At 41.7% G+C, this 21,000-nt stretch overlaps 1 protein-coding gene across 1 annotated transcript; it reads left to right on the forward strand.

The window, feature by feature from the left end:
- Window positions 1-3,174: 3,174 nt before the first annotated feature.
- On the forward strand, window positions 3,175-18,442 carry atp6ap1lb (ATPase H+ transporting accessory protein 1 like b). The gene is made up of 7 exons (XM_049580563.1): window positions 3,175-3,379; window positions 12,119-12,156; window positions 12,729-12,811; window positions 14,648-14,886; window positions 15,503-15,553; window positions 15,731-15,974; window positions 16,334-18,442. The coding sequence occupies exons 1-7, from the start codon at window positions 3,246-3,248 to the stop codon at window positions 16,568-16,570; spliced, it is 1,026 nt and encodes a 341-aa protein (XP_049436520.1). The 5' UTR covers window positions 3,175-3,245; the 3' UTR covers window positions 16,571-18,442.
- Window positions 18,443-21,000: the final 2,558 nt, after the last annotated feature.

Raw genomic sequence — 21,000 nt, forward strand, 5'->3', positions numbered from 1 at the left:
ACTGACACACTGGCCTGTTGAAGTGACTGTGGCGGGCAGACGCAGAGGGCTGAGACAGCCTTTAGTCACCTCCTGTTACTGTGCGGCCTAGGAGACACAGCTGACCTCTCGTACACTCAGCAAAGCCCTTTTAGCGCACGCACACACACACACACACACACACACAAACACGCAGTATCCGGAATATAGTCCTACAAACCATTTCGCATGGATGCTCATAAAAGTGCAGCACATTAGTTACACAAAATAGACACGTACAGTAGACAATGACAAACTTCAGAGAAAAAAAATCTAAATCTTCCCAGTGTTGTTGTCGTATTTCTTTATGTCCATTCCAATGAATGGTACATTTGAACGCAAAAACCACCTTATAGTAAAATGACAATAAATGGTTTTAACAGACCCCTTTACAACAAAACACAGTGCACGGGCAAAATGCAAATTCCTTCTAATGCCACAATTTTTTTGATGTGCGATTAATGCACATACCTTCTATAATTATGGCCCCCGGCCCACCCATTTGGTCAATCAGTTTGTGATGCAGCAGTAACGTTGTGGATGGTGAGCAAAAACATATGAGCAGATATGGATAAAGAAAGGTGTCCTTTAATGGCAAGTCGAGCTTCAGCCCTGCCACATGCTTCTCTTGGAAAGTTACTGCATTTATTATTGATGTGAACTGAGTTACTGCCTGAGTATGTTCAAGCTGCTTAAAAAAAAAAGGGGGATGTTTAGTTAACTTTTACAAGTGTAAAGTTGGACACTACGTTGTGTTAAAGCATATTTGTCCTCAGTACTAAGCATCCTGCCCAGTGGTGCAGTGGTTAGCATTGTCGCCTCTCAGCAAGAGGGATCCTAGTTCAAACCCAGGGTGGGGGGGTTTGAACCCAGGGTGGGGGAGCCCTTCTGGGCAGAGTTTGCATGCTCTGACCGTGTCAGCGTGGGTTTTCTCCGGGTACTCTGGCTTCCTCCCACAGTCCACAGAGATGCAGGTTGGGTTAACTGGTGTGGTGGTAAGTGGTAAGTGTGAAAGTGAGCGCGAATGGTTGTCTGTCTCGATGATTCAGCCCTGCGATAGTCTGGTGACCTGTCCAGGGTGTAAATGGTAAATGCACTGCACTTGTATAGCGCCTTACTAGTCATCCAACCACTTCATCTGAGTCACATTCACACACACATTCATACACTGGTGGCTGAGGCTACCATACAAGGTGCCACCTGCTACTCAACTTTTTAACACACTCACACACTGATGGAAACATCATCGGGAGCAATCTGGGGTTCAGTATCTTGCTCAAGGATACTTCAACATGTACGCTGGAAGAGCCGCGGATAGAACTCCCGATCTTCCGATTGGTGGGCGCCCCTCACCCAATGTCAGCTAGGATAGGCTCCAGCCCCCCCGCAAACCGAACAGGATAAGCGGTTACAGAAAATGAGTGAATGAATGCGAGTTAACTACAGTATGGACAATCATGCGATTAATTGCTATTGAATATTTTAAATGATTGACAGCCCTATTTAAAACACACTGAATAAATATTTTGTACTATATTTGTCACCACTTCTCAAACTATCCTCAATTTCTGAAATATCTCCAGAAAACAGTATGTTGACAACCTCCTGAAATGAATATTCTGTGTACATGATCAATGCGATACTTTACAATATGCCTTAGAAATCTATTCTTAACATTATTTCACTAATTTTGATCTTACAGTCACATTCAGATCATGACTTTGAAAAAAATCCCTTGTGCGTCCCCTTTGCCTCACGTTCCACCATGCTTGTTTTAAAAAGGGGGCGTGGCTCTACTGCAGTCCATTTAAGATGATGTGGAACACTGTGATTGGCTTATAGACATCCCATCAAATAAGTGTGTGCATTTTGGTGGAGTCAGACGAGAGTAATCATAGATCTAGACATCCTAGAAAAGTTATCTATTGGAATGGATGTGGGATCTGAACGGGTTTAAGTCTACATTCATCTCCAAAGAGATGAAATATATCATGTAGGCCCAAACCATCCATAAAGTAAACATAACTTAAGGCTAACGGTTATATTAACCTACCTTTTTCAAGGCAATCGGTGTCCTAGATGTTTTAAAGTAAGATCAACTTATCAGATCTTACATTTTGTCTTATGTTTTGATATTTAACTCATTAACTGGTCAGTCAGGTAAAAGCTATATACATGTATCATCTAGTGTGTTGACTATGACACACACTATGCATGTAGGTAAGTATTTGTACAACAGTTAAAGCAAACTGTTCTATGGTCACTCTTTTAGTGTGAATCATTGCCACGCATCAATGTGAAAATCTACCATGATAGTAGGTCACAACATTTGGTTATATAACCACTCTTAATGTTCTGCTCTGAAAATCATCATATCATCGGATATGGAAATAAAAGATATGAGAGGATGTATCAAGATCCTGAGGCATCACACGCATCGGGGGCTAAATAATGAGGAGGAAACTGGATCAGCCGTCAGGGTCGTCAGGGTTGGACCCTCATTCCCGTCTCATCTCACGGCTGCTCAGCTGCTCCTGTCATCCATATTTGCAGCCTCAGTGGACAATTTCCTCAGCCGCGGGCCCTCTCAGTGCTCACAACAACACATAGATCAAGTGAATTAATTCTGCTTTTGTGGCAGCGCGCTGGAGATCTAGGTCACGCAGTCATGGCTCTGGTTTTTTTTTTCGTGTGGCCACCTAAAGTCATGTCAACATCCTCCTATCCTCCTGCACAATCTGACCTTGACATTGTGTCTGTGTGTGTCTGTGAGCCTGCTCCTGTGTGTGCAGGCGCGTGTGCCAACACAGACGTGTGAGAATGTCTCTATCTACATGTGTGTGAGTGGTTTATCCAGGTAGCATAGGTATGATGAGATGTGCTATGAAAAAGAATGAGCCGCTGTCTATACATAGGGCTTGCCTGCGGCTATGTGTGCATGAAACAGAGGAGGATAGAGAGCACAGGAGTGGATGTGGGAGGGTGAGCAGAGTGTGAGAGGCAGAGGGAGGATGACAGAGAAGGGAGTAGGGTGGGAGGGAGAGGAGAGGAGAGGAGAGAAGGAGGGAGGGTGCAGCGAGGGGACTGTGTGACGCAAGCTGATCAGCTCTGCTCGCCGCTGATTGGCCGCCGCGACTGCCAGTCAGAGGAGCTGGGAGTCAGGCACTGCTAGGAGAGCAGATTATGAAGCGGAGCTCAACCAGCGGCAGTCTCCTTTCATTGTCTCAATGGCTGCACACGCATTCCTCCTCTGCTCCCTCGCCTTGCTGTCCGCTCTCAGCCGGCCTGGGCTCTCCTTCAATGAGGAAGAGTTGCAGCCGGGACTCATCTATGACGAAGTGCCTGAAATCCTGGACAGAAGGTAAATCCATCCTCTATGGCTGTGAACAGAGGAGGGGTGTAGGGGAGGAGGGGGGGGAGGGGTATGGGGACATGCATGCGGGGATGTTGGGATGCTGATGTGTTCTCTTGGGGTCTTTCTTTCTTTCCCCTTGCCTCCCTTCCCCTCTCCCCAAGCTCACCTTGGGTGTATCACAAATGGTGAATGCAGGCAGTGGCAGTGTATCACACAGAGAGCTGCGAGGCTTTGTTTGTCTCAGTCTTGGGGACTGCATCAGACGCTGCTCATCGATCACGGATGGGGCTGTTGTCTCTGTACAGTAGTGTTGGTCTGGCAGCAGAAGGGAGCTAAATAAGGCTGGGGCAGTGGGCCTGCAGGAGAGAGGAAAGGAGAGAGGAGAGATAAGGGGGAGCAGCACGGAGGGAAGGTAAACAAGGATGGGACAGGGAGGAGAGGAAAGGATGCATCAGGGATGGTCTGTTGGGGTCTGTTTACTGATGCAGTCATTGAGAGAGAGAGAGGGAGAGAGGGAGAGAGGGGGGGAGAGAGGAGAAGGGAATTCTAGCCGGCCATGTCTGCATAATGCACATGCAGTCCTGCAGGTCAAATCTGGATAAAATATTCAGAGCTCCAACCTGGGGGCACTCACAACAGTGTCACAGGGACGGGACTGAGTTGGAAGCCAGGGCCTTTGCTCGCACCAGTCCCTGCCTGCTTATAGAGACATCACAGCAATAATACTGTGCCAAAACCATGTAAGGCTCTTGAAACTATGCCACGCATCACGGCTCACACAATCCTCTATAGCGCAAATGCTCCAAAGCCATAATATGCTGCAGCTTCTGACACAGTGCTCTTTAATCATTGTTCATGACTTGCCTTGTTGCTGCACTTCCAGGACAGCAATACACTTCGGAGGACGAAAGATTATCACTGTCACGCTTTCATTTACTGCGCAAACAATCTTATCTGTACACATGTTTGCCAGTGTAGGGCACAGATAACTTGGATTTAGAATTCAATATACAAAGTCTCAGGGGAATGCTCTCAATGCAGCTAAATCTGGTGTTTGTGAAACCCTGACAGATCCCTATCTTAACTTTTCACCGCAGTCTCCCAGACGGAGAGCGGCTACGTTCATTTCTCCTGGGGTTTCGAGCCTATTCCCCGGATCAAACTTTGCACGTAACTCTGCAACGTAACAGTTGCAGTCCCCGGTCACGGCTCCGTTCTCGGCTCTGACACACTCTAAGATGCTGTTATATAAGAGTAGCCTTTCATTTCAGAGGCCTTGTAGGGTGCATAACATGGGTTGGAAATGCAGGAGGAAGAGAACGGTGAGTTAGAAACCTCCGCTGCTAATCGACATGTGGCTGCGGGGACATAATGAAGACAAAATGTTCAGTAAGCCTGATTTCCTGTGGTAACTGGCGTGCAGTATTATGACAAATACGGAGCTTTAGAAAGTTATTAAAAATACTAGCCACAGACGACCCACTGTGTGGTTATGTCCACCTTCACAACCCTATTCATCCTCATCCAAATACTTTCTAGGAAACTATTGGAAGCACAATTTAGAAATAGTGAGGTCTTTCCAGCAGGCTTTTTCCTGTTTAAAACAAATGTTGACACAGTTTTCTATAATTTTAATAACCTCTATGGCAGCAATACTTAAAATAAATAACATAAAATAAAATAAATACATAATCCCAGCATAAAACATTTCAGTTGAAAATGATCCAAATATGAGTACAGATTAGGCGTCCAAAGACTAAGTTTGAAAATCAATTGAAAATCAATTTTGAAAATGACCTCTTCACTCATCCAGACCGGGTCTAATCAGGCAAAGACGGAGAATGAGAGCAAAACTACTGCCAAGATTATATTTTGCAGCTTGAGTTTGCAAATTAAAAAAAAATTGTTGACGCTGTTACAAGCTTTTTTACTACTCCGAAGAGAGCAGACGGGAAAAAAAGAGATACCACACAAAGCTGGTCACAAATGTCATAACGAGCAGCGTGACCGTGTTTGTTATTGATATAAAAACGCTTTATACATGCAAATCACATGTTTTAATTACAATAAAATCCCCATTCAATTACCAATGAAAACCAGCATTTAGTTAACCTGGCCCAGTGCATTTCTCAAACAATTACCCGAGTCAATTAGATATGACCCAATTTCTTGAGCCTGCTACAACACACTCAAATTACATTATATCATTCACACTATCAAATGAAAACTGGCCACGGAGGCATTTACAAAGACTGAATGGGGTCAGCACAGTTAGACCAGCACAAGAACTCCATCTTTCCACAGCGGCTCATTCTCATGCTGCAGAAAAATCATGAAAATATGGAAATAAAAACACTTGTAGGAGTATAGTGTATAGTTGTAAACTACAGGTAACAGCTAGGACATCTTAATGGCATCATCCTGATTAAATAAAGGATAAATAAATGAAATAAAAACCAAGTAAAGGCCAAACTGCACTGCAATACTCACTCTTGCATTCATATTTGTTCCTGTTTGCAGCATAAATAGTAAGACAGAGCCAAATTCATGCCCTATGAAGTATTTGGTTTGCAGTTTTAAAGGTTAATCCGTCACAGTTTAGAGTCAACATGAGTTTAAAATCTTAAAACTGTTAAACACTGACAACCCATCCAAATATAGACACAGATTAGAGGTCAAAGTATTGGATTTTCAGTGGAGGATTGATCAGTGATCCTTTTCAAGGAAAGATTAAAGAGTTAAAAAGCTAATTTTAACATTATTCACATATTATTTACAGAGAAAAGGTCAAGTCAAAAGCAAATAATCATAAGTAGAAATATGTTTGCAGTTCCCAGTTTGACTGAAGTCATGATGTTAGACTTGTCGCACCAGAGCTCCAGCGTTTGATCTCGGAGGCACAGGAAGAGTTAGACCAATCTAGCACTTGACCCGAGGTCAAATTTGAAGCTGCAATCAAAGCTACACTGAAATGGCAACAGGGCTGTGAGTTGCATTTTAGCAAACTCCTGAGGCTTAATCTGCACTAATAAATCTATTAATAGGCCAGCACCTGCACAGTGTGGGATTAAGACATGTTTACCTGCTGTCTCAGGGACACAATGGTTTACCTCAACCGCTGAGTGCTTTTTCATGAATGAAATTAGGATATATTTGACAAATACCCCCAAAACAATAGTGTCTCTGAGATTAACATTACTTTGCTGAGGTAGTTCACCCTGTACAGTGTGAAATACTATCATAGCTGGGTTTGAAATTTCATGTAGGCATAATATAAGGAAACATGAGTACAAGAACACGTCACTGTAGTCTGATACACTATTGATATACACAGTGACAACGGTTCTAGGCTGAGAAACCTAAATCTAACGGCTAAAGGTCCACATTCAATAACTAGATTGCTCTTCTAATATTATTCATGAACATAGTACTTTACAATGAGCTAAATGATCCACACGGAAAATTCCTAACAACTGTATTCAACGCAACTAACAACTAGCTATTACTCCCCGGCGCTGTGTTGCTGTAGTAGGATGAGGCTTGGATGGGCTGATCCTGGTTTACAGAGAGTGCAGTGGCTCAGCACTCTGTGGTAGCAGAGGCGATGAGGATTTGTTTACAAGTTTGGGGAGCAGGCACCACACCTTCTCTCTGCTCAGCAGCACACAGCAGAGGCACAGATGAGGGATGATAATCAGCTATCCATCTATGGGCTTGAATAAGGACGTCCAGTGAATATACTGTATCGATCCAGATACCATCAGTAGCATAAATGATTCCCATTGTTGTTAATATTTAAAAGCCGGACACTTACTTATCTAAAAATAACTGTAATCATAACAGACTAAGTGTATTCAATCTTGCAGTGGTAATCTGGACATAAGTTTGGTGCAGGTGCATGTATATGTGTACTTGTGTGCACACATATTTAGGGATATATGCAGAGGGAGCGAGGTGAGCCAAGGAGTGGCTCTGGCATGGCTTTGATTATATAAAGGGCCTGTTCAGCACCCAGGCACCGTGTGACAGGCTGAGCCAATGACGGGGCCGCAGCAGTCCTGGGTTGCTGACCTCGCGAAACTGGCACAGGAACAAACGGCTGGGCTTTAGTTAGCACTCACGCTCGCACAGACTCCTCTGGCTCCTTTCAGCCAGCTGAGGCCTAGGTGCAGAGGAAGGAGTGCTTATTCACTTGTGTTTGGGATGGGCCAGGTTGAGGAAGGGGGGGTGGGTGCATATGCAGCTTGTTTATAATGACACAAACAGTTGTTAATCCCCGACAGTAGCTGCGCAGTGTTTACATGGAGTCATTAATATGTGAATCAGATGTACAAATCGTCTGGGGGGATTTTAAACTTTATGTTTTATAAGGTTTCACATATCAGCACAGGTGATAAGCGAGCAGCGTCCAAGTACCTATCATGCTACTGAGGTTTCAGTCCCAGCTGCCAAAGGCATAGTGCTTTTGGCAGCTCTTTCATACACAAACATGCTTACCCAGCATTCACCTGGGCAAATGTAAATATTTGGATTTGTCATATACGTTAAACTGTCATATTGTTACTCACGAAATAGTAGATGCACATTACATACAAGCAAGTTCATAGGAATGTATACAAGGAAGTGTGTCTCACACACACACACACACACACACACACACACACACACACACACATAGACATCCAAGGGAGCATCTGATTTAGACAACCATGATACACAATATAAGCTGAAGAGCTTGCATTCAGGAAATGACAGCATCGCACCTCCATGCCGATGACATACTCACTCATATTCTACAGACATCATTGTGCAGCCATTATCTGTTCAACTGGACTGACGCTTTAACTTGATTTATTGAGGAAAAAAAGCCCACCCAGTTACTACAGCTGTGAGATAGGTGACCTGAAACAAAGTCAAAATCAATGCTGTACATGTTGCATAGCATGAGCTTGTCTTACTGCAGAATTCGATCCTTGTGTGCATGAAACCATCTGTTTTCTCGTACACGCTCTGCTCTACTCATTCAGTTCAGAACATTGAATATTTTATGGAGAAAATATCAGCAAGCTTTTTCAATATTCACACATTACAAAAAAGGATTATCATGAATATCATATTGATATACCTACAGAAATCCAGTGTAGCAAATTCAACGACTAGCCTTTAGGTCCAAGAAATATGTCTAATAAAGAAGGAAAGTACAATTTCTGGGGGATACTAGTTACAAAAATTTAACTAAGTGACAAAGGAATTCATCACCCACAAAATTATAATTTGTGTTTCATTTATTCATCTCGTTTTATGTTGAATTTCTGAAGACAACTTTGTTTTTCTCATATGTCTCTACAGTGAAAGAAGAATCCAAAAACTGAGAAAATTGTTGATGGATTTGAGTAAAAGGAGACCCTGTTTAATAACAGCAAAACTATATCAAAACATCTGTTTATAAACTCGTACAGTATAATCCAAGTGTCATTTACAGAGTCATATGCTCAGTACTTCCCAAACCTCACTATTTAAAACACTTATACACAGGAGTTGTGCACCTGGGCAAGCGTGTGCGTTTGAACTCTGCTTGTGCATTCCACTGTTCACAGTTCAAACACACATACTTGCCCAGGTGCATGACCCATGTGGAAGTGTTTTAAGTGAAAATGGATGGTTTGATATAGATTGCTGTTAATAAACGTGGTCCCCTATGATTTCAATTCATAAAAAAATGTCTTCGTTTTTTTTGGATTCTCCGTTCATTGTGGAGGCATGTGAGAAAAGCAAAGTTTTCTACATAACATAGGGTGAGTAACTGATATACAAATGATTATTTTGTAAGTGAGGTATTCATTTCAACTGCTCCATTCACACTAAGATCCATTTCAGGATAATGGCCATGGTCACGGTTCACTACGGCTGTGCAGTAAGTCACAATTTCTGAAGTCAGTTCAGATGTAGGGCCATCAATTAGCACTTGAACTGTCCAGAATGCCGTAGGCTCTGACATCATGCCTTAAGCTCTTCATCTTGTTCAGGGCCTGTGTCTCTCCACATTTGGGCTCCAGTGGACCTGGCCTGTGCTTACTGCTAATCCTAATCCATCTGGCACTACTACACAATATTGTCCAGGTGGAAACTGCACCAGACGGGTAGATAACTGCTCCAGACTGCTGGAACTGATATGTCTGGCAATCTACCCTAAATCTGTAACTTCCAGCGCTATCAGACACGCTAATACCTTTTCATCTGTTAGCTGCTGCCCAAGTTTTCTCACCTTGTGTTTATCTAATTGCACTACACTGTCCTGGACCAATGGGTAAAACTTAAAAAATGTCAGACTTGACTAGAGGGATGCATAATCTCTTCAATCTAAAAAAATGTAGACAGCTGCATTTGAGATATTGTGCATGGCATCCATGGATGAATGAGCCAACAATATGGCCCTTGAGCCAATCATTGAAAATGTCATAGTGACGTGAAAAGATCCATCATTCCCTCGAATCTGGCCAAAATCCAGTCAAACAGTTGGAGATTTTGAGCATGAGAGGCAAGTAAATGTCGCCTTCCTTCACATAAAAAACTATAGCTTAATGAGAATGTCATTTTCCTGCCAGTACCAACAATAAAGCATGATAATGTTACACAATGAAAATAAATATAACGCCTCCCTTATGACTCACACGACTTTGGCTTGTGAAAGTAAGATGTAATGGAGTACAAACAAAGGTTTCTGGTTAATTTTGAGCAGTTGAATCAATCTTTTCTCAGTCTTCTTATGAAAAAATGTAGGTTGGATCACTTAAGTACAATATATGGGGCAGCTCCAGCACAGTCTGGTTCAGATAAACAAAGTGTGAACAGCCCTTGACAACATTAGTCACAGCTATTGCGTGGCTTTTGTGTGTTTATTAAAAATTCAGGTCATCCTCAGTCTATCTTGTGTATCTCCTAAAAAGGCCTCCCTACGAGATCACAGCGTTGCTATTCAACTACCGATAACAAAGATAATATCAATCACAGTTGAAGGTCTTCACAGACAATGCTTTTGTTGTGCTGCAATTCACAAAACGATCTGGAATACTCATGACCAAAGCTGATAAACAAAGAGACTGAACTAATGCCAAGTGACGTGACACAAAAGGTACACACTAGTTGTCATGCCCACTCCCACAGGTTTTAGGATTTACCTTTCAAGTCCATTATAACTGGCTATAGTGTGGTGATTAGCATGCCAGCCCAGATGATCACTAAGGACAGGTTAGGGCAGACCATGCAGCCAGAGCGCTGGGTTGACCATCACAACAAGCAAAACTGGCCATGTCAGCGCCGCTCTGTAAGCCCATTGCTGGCGTATTACGTCTTTGATTAGACAGTTAAAAGGATCAGGATTAACTTCAAGAAGTCCAAGGCTACACAGGGTTTAGTAGACTGAGAGGAGGACAGCTCGGGCAAACACGTGAAGGAAAAGGAAGTGGTTTGTCCTCTCTCCTTTGTGCACTATGTAGGTCAGTCCAACATCTAAGATTGGTCATTTAGTAAAAGCAACACACTGTACAAAGACAACTTACCCTGCAGTATAAACATCAAGCATACCTATTTTCTTTTCAGACTGGTTGTACAGTTCTGTGGGCAAAGTATTGTGAGTTTATACTGAGTTCTCTGCAGCTGTGTACTGTGTGGTCCAGTGCGAAAAAAAAGGCCATAGCCCTGGAGTCAACACTGACACCCACCGCCAACAGAAAATTTGAAAATGTGAAAATGTATCTCCTATCATATTATATCATATTATATTATATTACTTATTGTACAGCTACAGTATAAACTATACTATATCATACAGAGAAATATAACGTGATAATGACAATGGGTCATGTTCTGCTGGGCTACGGCAACACTAATTGGACAAACAACACGCAAAACCCCTAGTTGTAATAATGGCAGCTTGCTAAGGTTATTTATGATTATGATTAAATATGGTAATGATTATTTTGGACAATGGAGCATGGGTTGCCTGTTGCTGATTAGCATTTTTTTTTTAAATTATTTTTCATTTCTTTCTTTTTTTTTTTAACTATTTAATTTTAATTAATTTATTTTATTTAGCTATTTTTTAATCAATATATTGGGGGATGGTGGGTAGCATTTTTGAATTTATAATATTATATGCGTATTATAAGTACTGCTTTGTTTTATGGATCATATGTTTGCAAAATATCTGAAGATAACATTAAAATAATTGTTTTCTTTTTTCATTATGGCCACTTTTTAACATATTCACTAAATTCACATAAATTGAGTATGTCCATATATGACAGTTTAGTGGCAACCTATATTTTGTAAATGGCATGCCATACATAAAACCAGTAATTTGGGTATGTGGTATTTAAGTACTTAAAAGCATAAACAAAACATGCACCAGTTTATTAGCACATAAGTATACTAATATGTTGTATATAATCTGTATAAAGGTGGGATTCATCATTAAAATGTGTGTTATATGTTTAGAAAATTCTTAAAGGTGATTTTTTGTCGTATAGACTAGCCTGCAAAGCTGTTTTTTGTCCCTGTGTTTGCTGCAGCTGCATCAGTAGACACTGAACTCTCCTGCTCAAGGGAAAATGCTAAATAAGCACTCTGTACATTATGTAGCATTATTAAAAATAAAATTTAAAAAAAGGGAAAAGGAAAAACCTTCAACATCTGCCTGCACCCTGTGATCCCGAGACCTTATTATGTCTTCTCTCTTTTCCACAGCAAAGAGAACCCCAAACAAGCAACAAGAGTCACATCAAGTAAGTAACAAATCTGGTGTGACACAAGGCCTGATTCAATCAAAGCTTTTGACGCTGATGTGTTGGATAGATCGTCCTGACAAATGCATTTCATCCTTAATGCTGGAGACATCTTTGCTGCATTGTAACACGAACAGATTTTGAAGTGTGGCTTGTGTGTGATCCATACACCTCAGTGGCAATTCAGATGTGTTATATTTAGGGCTCTTTGACATAAAAAGGCAGAAAGAAACGATGGAGACATCCCTTCAAATTATGTGATTGCAAATCATATGTTGCTGGAACAAGATGAACACTATTTGTAAGCACTGAACAATACTACCATAACTGTGAAATAAACTGCCGATGAGTCACTGTGATGACGCAAAGCAACTGGAAATAGACAGAAGCCCAAGCACCGAGGTGTACGCAGGATCTCTCTGTGCTTATTTGTGTGTGTGTGTCTGTGGCGTGTGTGAAATCGGCTGAACTTTTATGATTATGTTGCAATCTGCATTGCAGCATTGCAATCAGCTTAATGTGTGTACTGATATAATCTTTCACGGTGCAGTAATGTGTCTACGTGTTTCCAGGTCAAGATGGTGGGTACGGCTTAGAAAGTGAAGAGGTTATTTTGACGCCTGAAGATGAAAACCCACTCAGGAGAATACTGCAGGTACACACGCTCTCTCTTCTCCCCTCACTATCGCCACCGTCGGCCCTCTATGTTATCTGTGCATAAAAAAACGCACACACAGACACACTGGGATGCACTCAGACAAAACAGAGCACTCTCGCTCTGCCACAGTGCTTGACCTTGGATATGGGAATACTGTATTCACCAGAGGTAAAACATTCTCACCACCCACACACACACACACACACGACCACTCAGACTGAAAATACATGGAAACCATATGCTGTATCAGCTGATACATGCAGGCACTATGTAGATAAACCAAGTCTAAGCTACTGTATCCAGTATTATAGCTCTTAATTGTTTGGGAAATTGTCATCTCAGTTACCATACCTCACATTTCCAATCATGATTCAAATACCTTACATTTATCAAACAAACAACAAAAAATAATCCCTTCATAGACACTGTGACTGCCACTTTTTTCATGTCTTGTAAAATAGTGCTGGATTAGCCCAAATGCCCTCCAATGAGATGTGGCCTTTGAGCAAAGAGATTAAAAAGCTAGAAGGAGCAGTTTCTATCTGTACACTGCAGAAATGGCTACCACTCTATGTGCACATGTTTCTATGGAGAAGACAACACTGCTTCATCCTCATTTAGGATTCAGTGGTGGTGGACACACTTGAATGACAAGCTTAAAGGGACAGCTTACCCTAAAATCAAAAATACACATTTTTCTCCTTGCCTCTGGTGCAATTTATGACTCTAGATTGTTTTGATGTGAGTTGCCAAGTGTTGGAGATATTGGCTGGAGAAATGTCTGCTTTTTCTCTAATATAATGGAACTAGATGGTGCTCGGCTTCTGATGCTCAAATTCCAAAATATAAATTTGAAAACTCCTTGTTGTGAGCTGTTTCAAGTAGGAACTTTTGTCTGTCTACCGAACTACACCCCAACCGTATCGCTGTGCAGAAGGAAACGTGCGTCTACTGCTAGCCCACCTAGCACCACTGAGCAAGCCAAAGTTACAGCTCAGCCAAGGAGGACGCCATTAATGTTTACATGAGCACAAGCTTCTCATCCATGAGTGGATGCACGCTTCCCTCTGTGCGATGATACGGTAATAGCTCCATTATATTCAAGAAAAGGTGGACATCTCTACGACTAATACCTCCAACACTTGGCAACTCACACCAAAACAGTCTAGTCTGATAAACAGAACTACAAATAAGAGGAAAAATACGTATTTTTGATTTTGGCGTAAACTGTCTCTAAATTGTACCTCCATACCAAACAAGCTTGTTCTGGATCAGTTGCACAGAATGAATCAAGCACTGCTAGGTGGTGATATACAACAAGTGTCACACTGACACACAGAACAATCTGTCTGAATGGGTGCAAATAATAAGGAATGGGATAACTTGAGTGTATTGACTCTATTGTTATGTACCTGTTCAGTGGTTGGATCTACATTTCTGGGCTGAATTCCTACTAATTTTGCCACCTCTGTCAGTTTACGACTGGTCTTTCCATTTTTTTGTCCATTTAAGGTCAACTTCCTGGTGATAAACTTAGAAATGATTGATTCAGCAGCCGGATATAAGCGCACAAACACGCCGTTTGTTTTGGTCTTTGTGATGTTCTTATTCAAGGACAAAAAAGGATCAGCAAAATCTTTAGGGCAAGCACCTTTTGTGGGCCACATCCAACCCCCAAAGTGGGGCACACCTTATGTCTCTGAATAAAATCTGGTTGCCCTCCAGAGGACAAGTCAAAGAATGCAAAACTGATGCTACCTATTATTTAGTTGCCAGTTTACTGCAATTTCCTCACTTCTCCTGTGCTTATTTCCTCTCTTTATATGGTTGCAGCCTTTTAACTGGCATCAGCCAGGCATGTCTCACAGTAAGAGGAAGCTGCTCCAGTCTCTGATGGGGCCTTATGGCCCGCTGAGCGTGTCTTACAATGGGAAGACCTGCATTCTGTTCAAGGCAAAGCGCCTGGCAATCCGCTATAGGAACCATACCTTCATTGACCTGACGGAGAGGGTCTTCAACACCAACTCACCTGTGGACACTAAAGGCTCCATTTGCACCAAGGAAAAAGCCACGTAAGTCAACGTTGACATGGTCAAAGTACAACTTGTGCTTGAGGCATTTACAACTACAGTTACTAGTTACTAGTAAGAATACTTTGTCTTAGCATTAAAATATACCTCAAGTACCAAAAATAAAAGTACTCATTATGCAGAATCCCTTTCAGAATCATATCATATTATTGGATTATAATTATTGATGCATTTATGTGTTTATCATTTTAATGATGCAGCAGGTAAAGGTGGAGGTTATTTTAATTACTTTTTATACTGCTGGGCATTTAATCTATAATGTTATTATTACTATTACTTGATTTTAATATTTTGTATTAATAATCTCAATATAATAATATAATAATATAAGTAACTAGTATCTAACACTTTAAAATAAATGTAGTGGAGTAAAAAGAACAACAGTTTCCTCTACTCAAGTACAGCACAATTACTTCAGTACTGTACATAAGTACAGTACTTGAATAAATGTACTTAGTTACATTCCACCTCTGAATGGACACATACGGTGTGCTAGTCAAATATAACAGAAGCTCTCTATTCACCATAATAGCTGAGAATTTCTCTGAGTAACTGTCAAATCGGATGTTTTAATATTTGTGGTTTTGTTTTACCGCAGGCTTTCATTAAGGTTTGGTGATGTGGAGGACTTGCGAGGTCTAGTAATCAGGTAAAAAGCACATGCTTACTTCAAATATTTTCACTGACCAACATATTAAAAATATCTTTCTATCTAAAATGTTTCATTTATCACACTGAGGCACTATTTTATTTGATTATACAGCATATATGTAAGTGCATTAGCATGGACTGTACGTGAACCCAACTGCATTGTCTCTTCCGCCAGGCTTCAAATGTCAAACACGTTTTATGAGGCAGCTGGTCAAAACTGGTTCACACTAGATAGTGTTCACATCCACTACAACTGGACACAGGAGGCCACGTTCAACGCCAGCGAGGTCTACGCTCCGGCCACTTCATCCTACCATTGCCAGCACGTCAGCAGCCTTCACAAATATGACACCCTGCTAGTGCCCAGCTCCCACACTGACACATCTGCTAACTGGCACATCACTTTCACTGATTTCCAGGTACACTATTGCACAATGGCAGAGCCTTTGTTGTGTAACTCTTCTCGTAATGTCTGCACAATCACTGTTATATCATAGTCTTTCCCCCTTTTTTCATATGTGTGCATGTGTCCGTATAGTTGCCAGCCATATCCTTTTGTGTTCTGCCTGTCTGGCTGTCAGTCAGTCAGATAGTCTGTTTACCGTCTGTTTGGCAGTCTGTCAATCTGTCTATACACTGTCTGTTTAGCCATCTGCTAGGCTGTCTCAACCTGTCCATCTGCCCAGTGTCGCTGTGCCTGGTAAGCCCAGTAAGAGCCAGTTGTCCTCTTTAGTTTAGTCTAATCTCATCTTTCCGCCTTCTCTCTGCGCTCTTCCAGATCCAGGCCTTCAATGTGCAGTCTGACAAGTTTGCGTCGGCCAGTGACTGTGCCACTTTCCTGACACCAGCCATCCTGATGGGCTTGGTGACATCTTTGATCCTGCTCCTCGTCTTAGCCTACGCCCTGCACATGGTGGTACACCTCAAGCACATCGACCGCTATGAGGAGCACAAAGCCACCGTCTACTTTCCCCGTAGTCCAGAAGCTGAGTTGCCAGACAAGAACAGCCTGTGAAGGAAAAAAAGAAGATCTGGAGAGCGACAGGGGGACAGAGGGAGAGAGAAAGCTGAGAAAGCAAGGCCGAGGGGCGTGCAAGTGAATATAAGAGTGAAAAAGTATCCCCCACAGAATATTTGTTCAACAAAATGACAACTTTGCCTGTTCATATGAAAATCTTGTACGTCTTAACTACTTTAAGTAAATGCAGACCGTGGTCGGATACTTTTTCTTCTTCTCTCATTGACCTGCATCTTGGCATCCAGATTTTGAATAAGGCCTTTGGATGTTCAAGGTTCTCCCTCACAGATGGTTCATGATCCTGATGTCAAAGGTCAAGGACAGTCCTGGGGCCCTGAAGGGCAACAGCATATACAGGCCATTACCCCAGTCAGCCATTAAAACCACAAAAGACTAGCAGCTGTAGCTAATACAGCTAACATCAGATGCTCCCGACTATACATATGTATTACATGGCTCACGAGTGTCATATTACAAGCTTCCATAACACACATTGTCTTTCCAGCTTTCATTACAGTGTACTTTGTCTAATACCGCTGCAAGAAATATATACTTCAAACAGCCAGTTTTATAGCTGAAATAGCCGTATTAGCTGCATGCCATAAAAGGCTGGTCAATCTGGGCTAGCACAGTGTTTCCTAATAATAAGGATTACAAAGAGTCTTGCATGAGTTGCAGCTTAAAATAATCAAACATGGCACAAAGAAGAAGGAGCTTGAAAAGCTTTTGAGTGTAAGCAAAGGCAAATATCGGGAACCACTGGTCTAGCATCTGGCTGGAGTGAATGGACCAGCACTACCAGCCCTTCAGCGCCTCTGGAGCCTCTCACCCCACCCCTGAACAAGACTGCTGCTTGGGACTTAACTGTGAAAAGGCCTTTTACAGACCAGCCAGACAAAGGGGGGTTCTACAAACTAGCACAACATTGGTTAGTTGCGAAAGCACTAACGACAAACTATCAAAGACTATACAAGGAACTATGCTGCACAAGACTGCCCGTCTGAGGGCATGGCAGGAAAGCGGGTCTTGCGATGACTTGACTCTCTGAGGGTCAAGCGTTTGGACAAGGGAGGCCGAGGGCCCTCCATCCACACCACTGGATTTGACTGCCAAAGTGAAGCTACAAAGGAGTTGCCATGAAACACGGAGGGAGACGGAGTGAGACAATGTGAAAACGAAAGCTTATCGTTACAGCTATGTACAAAGCAAAAACACATACATGTACAGAAGCGTCACTCTGCGGAGGTCTTTTTTTATATACAATGTAATCATGAAATACTATTAGGTACAGGATGACTATGCTAATCCTCATAACCAAAAGGATATACAAAGCTGTAGATACATTAAGATCTCTATACGATCATAGCTGTTTACTATCTTCAAATATTGCACAACTAATAAAAATAGGTACAAGTAAGACATTGTGCTATGAGGATTGGTGAAAGTATCAATGCATATGATTTTTTCTACAAAGTATTAACATATTACACTGTTTGTCTATTTGTTTTAAGCTGGGCCAGACAATGTAAGGTCCAGTTTCATCTAACTGTAAATTACAGTACAAATTCCTACCATAGAAGGACGATACTATGGAATGCCGTCCACCCACCTGGACTTATAGATGCCATTATTATGCCAGAAGCCACACTAGCAGCAGTAACAGCATCAGTAAGTCATTACTACTGATAAAAACACTCAGCATGACAGTAAATAGATATCTTAACATTCGATATGGCAGTTCTGTCAATCTGTAGCAGTGTGAAATGTGTTCTTTGGTCATAAATGTATCCTACAAACTATGAAATGAGCGGAGGCAGTTTGTCCAAGGACCAACTGATGTAGATTGAACAATAAATGATATTCAGAGGAAAAGGCTGTGCTGTGTTTATATGTATTATGTTGCATTGCATACAGGAGCATGCTAATCACATATTTTGCTGAGGCTTCTTTTGGTAATTACAATCAAATCATATTTTGATCATGTCATTAATTGTTACTTAACCCACAGCGTTCCAACCCAGTGTCCAGCTCCTCCGCCAGCTCTGTCTCCCCTCCTGAGCGCCATCTGCTCTCTCCTCTCACTTCTCTTTGACCTAAAATGTCAGTACAGTTTACCTGGCGGCACCTGTCCAATCCGACACTTGCATGCATACTTCATAGGCAATCATAGCCATATGATGATTTGCAATCTAAAAATGTGGCCACAATGTCATCTCTCTTCTGCAGATCCTCAGATGTCCTAGATCCTACACAGCTTCACCTATCCATAGTTTTATTTGTACATAGGATTATCAAGGAATGCATTCAGGTAAAATGCATTAATGCTTTATTTTTTCACTTAAAAATAGTAAAGATGATGCAGTGAATCCATGTCAGCTACAATAGTCCAGAATTAGAATCCATTGTAGACAATAAGACACCAAGGGAACTGGGAAAAGTTTGGGAATTGGGAAAGCATGGCAGAAAAGTTGGACAATCTTTTTCAGTGAAAAGTTAGGCTACATTAATGAATTCATGACTGAACTGATAATTTGATTTGAGCATTCAAATAACAAACATGACTGTCCCATTTTACCTGAACATGTCAACAAAGTGGGGTAGGGGTCCTTGATGCGTTTGAAGATCAAAAGTTTCTAAGGTATTTTACTTGGCAACATTATTTTCTTTATAGAAATATACAGTAGCAGAGACACGTAGAAAGTTCTAGAAGTAACAATTGAGGTTGTCTTCAAGATTTATGGTGGTTTTCTTGTCATCCTTATAAAAGTGTCCCACCTTACCTGACTTCACCTGACATATAGGTATTTGCACAATGGATTTTCAAGGAGTTCAGACAGAATACTCATTTTACTCAACTGCAATGTCATACAGGATGTTCCACTGTTTAAAAGTTGGCACTGTCTAACTACTGATTATTTCAACTCTGCAGGTAGGCCTAGGTGACACTTACGCCACCACACTGTTGATCATCAAATATTCTCAGCTGGGAAGTTCGGATTTGTTTCGACGGTGTCAAAGTCATGAGTAGACATGAGAGGACATGCTTATGTACTACAGCGACATCTAGTGGCCACAAGTGGTCATAGCAACTCGCATTTACCGTGAGACAGTACCTTTGAGGAAATAGTAACGCGATTTAGTAACGTGATTACCTTTTGGGTAACGGTTAGAGTAAAGTACAGAGTTACAATTCGAAATTAAGAATTAATTTAGTCAGTTACTTATTCAAGTAGGCTCCGTGATTTCAACAGTTAAGTTAGTTTGCTGACTTACCAGGAGCTAAATTCAGGGTTGATATGACTTCTTCTTCTCCCAGTGTTCGGCAAACCGGACCGGAAGTGGGCGGAAGCAGCAAAAAAGACGAAGCATACCTACAGGTAACCTCAGAGCTGTCTTCTGTCCGTGTTTTGTCCTCTTAGCTGTTGGTATGAACCACTTGAGCTGTGTGGAAAGTGTTATGGGCGGCTTCACAGTGAGAACAGGATGCAGGTGCTAGCTTGCTAACTCTGTACTTCAGTCCCCTGTAAAGCTATGACGTCTCAACTATGCTAATCACGTGGAAAATGTTTTTTGGGGGAGTTGAAGGCCTATCTTAAACCTCTATCTCATTTCCGTGAATTCACAATGATATAATATTTCCTAAACAGACTGCTTATTAACCTCAAGCCAATCTTAGCCCCAACATTAACCCCAACACGTCACCTGAGCAATGTCTGACCATAAACCAACACCAGGAATCAGTTAGTCACTGCAGCATCTCACTGGTTATAATGATTTTGATTAGACACAACAACAACAACAACAACAACAACATCCACTGCCTGTAATATACGGCATGTCTAGGTGGTCAGCTGTGTTGTTGATGTCTGTGCTTTGTAATAATGAGCAACATAATTGTTGGGGGTATGTGATGTTTTGAATATCCAGCAAATTTCATGGATAGTTAGATGACAGATTGTGTCCAGTGGCTTGAATGTAAGGCCAGAAGAAGGCTTGTGGAGTTTACATTGTGAAAAGTGCTCCGTGCTAGTGTATCATGGGAAGTTTTGGTCATATGTTGGTACTTGAGATAGTCAGTGGGTCACCAAAAATATCACAATTAATACCTGATGGTCAGTTGTAGAAGCGAAAATCAGAGCTTGGAAGTGGGCCAGATGGCTCCCGACCTCGTCTTCTACTTCTGCTCATCCTCTGGGTTGATTTAGTATCTTAGGTTCAGTAGGCTGACACTTAGAGAAACACTGGAGTCAAGTAGAATCAGGTGCAATCGAGTTTAATGTGTTCACAAGCTTCAACACATACAACTCATTGAGTCAGGCTCTGGAGCAAGACTAAAGTTTCAGTTTCAGCGTTCTCCCTTTTATGCTGGTGAAGATTCAACAGAATCTCCACCCTTTTCCTTTAATCCTTCCCACCTGCGTTCAAAT

Source organism: Epinephelus fuscoguttatus, linkage group LG7 (assembly GCF_011397635.1).
Source record: "Epinephelus fuscoguttatus linkage group LG7, E.fuscoguttatus.final_Chr_v1".
NCBI lineage: Eukaryota > Metazoa > Chordata > Actinopteri > Perciformes > Serranidae > Epinephelus > Epinephelus fuscoguttatus.

What these genes read in the sequence shown, in the direction of transcription:
- atp6ap1lb (XM_049580563.1), top strand. Translation starts at nt 3,246, where the DNA reads ATGGCTGCACACGCATTCCTCCTCTGCTCCCTCGCCTTGCTGTCCGCT. An exon ending in AGCAACAAGAGTCACATCAA is followed by an intron (nt 12,157 to 12,728) that starts GTAAGTAACAAA and finishes ACGTGTTTCCAG; the next exon opens with GTCAAGATGGTGGGTACGGC. An exon ending in TCACTTTCACTGATTTCCAG is followed by an intron (nt 15,975 to 16,333) that starts GTACACTATTGC and finishes GCGCTCTTCCAG; the next exon opens with ATCCAGGCCTTCAATGTGCA.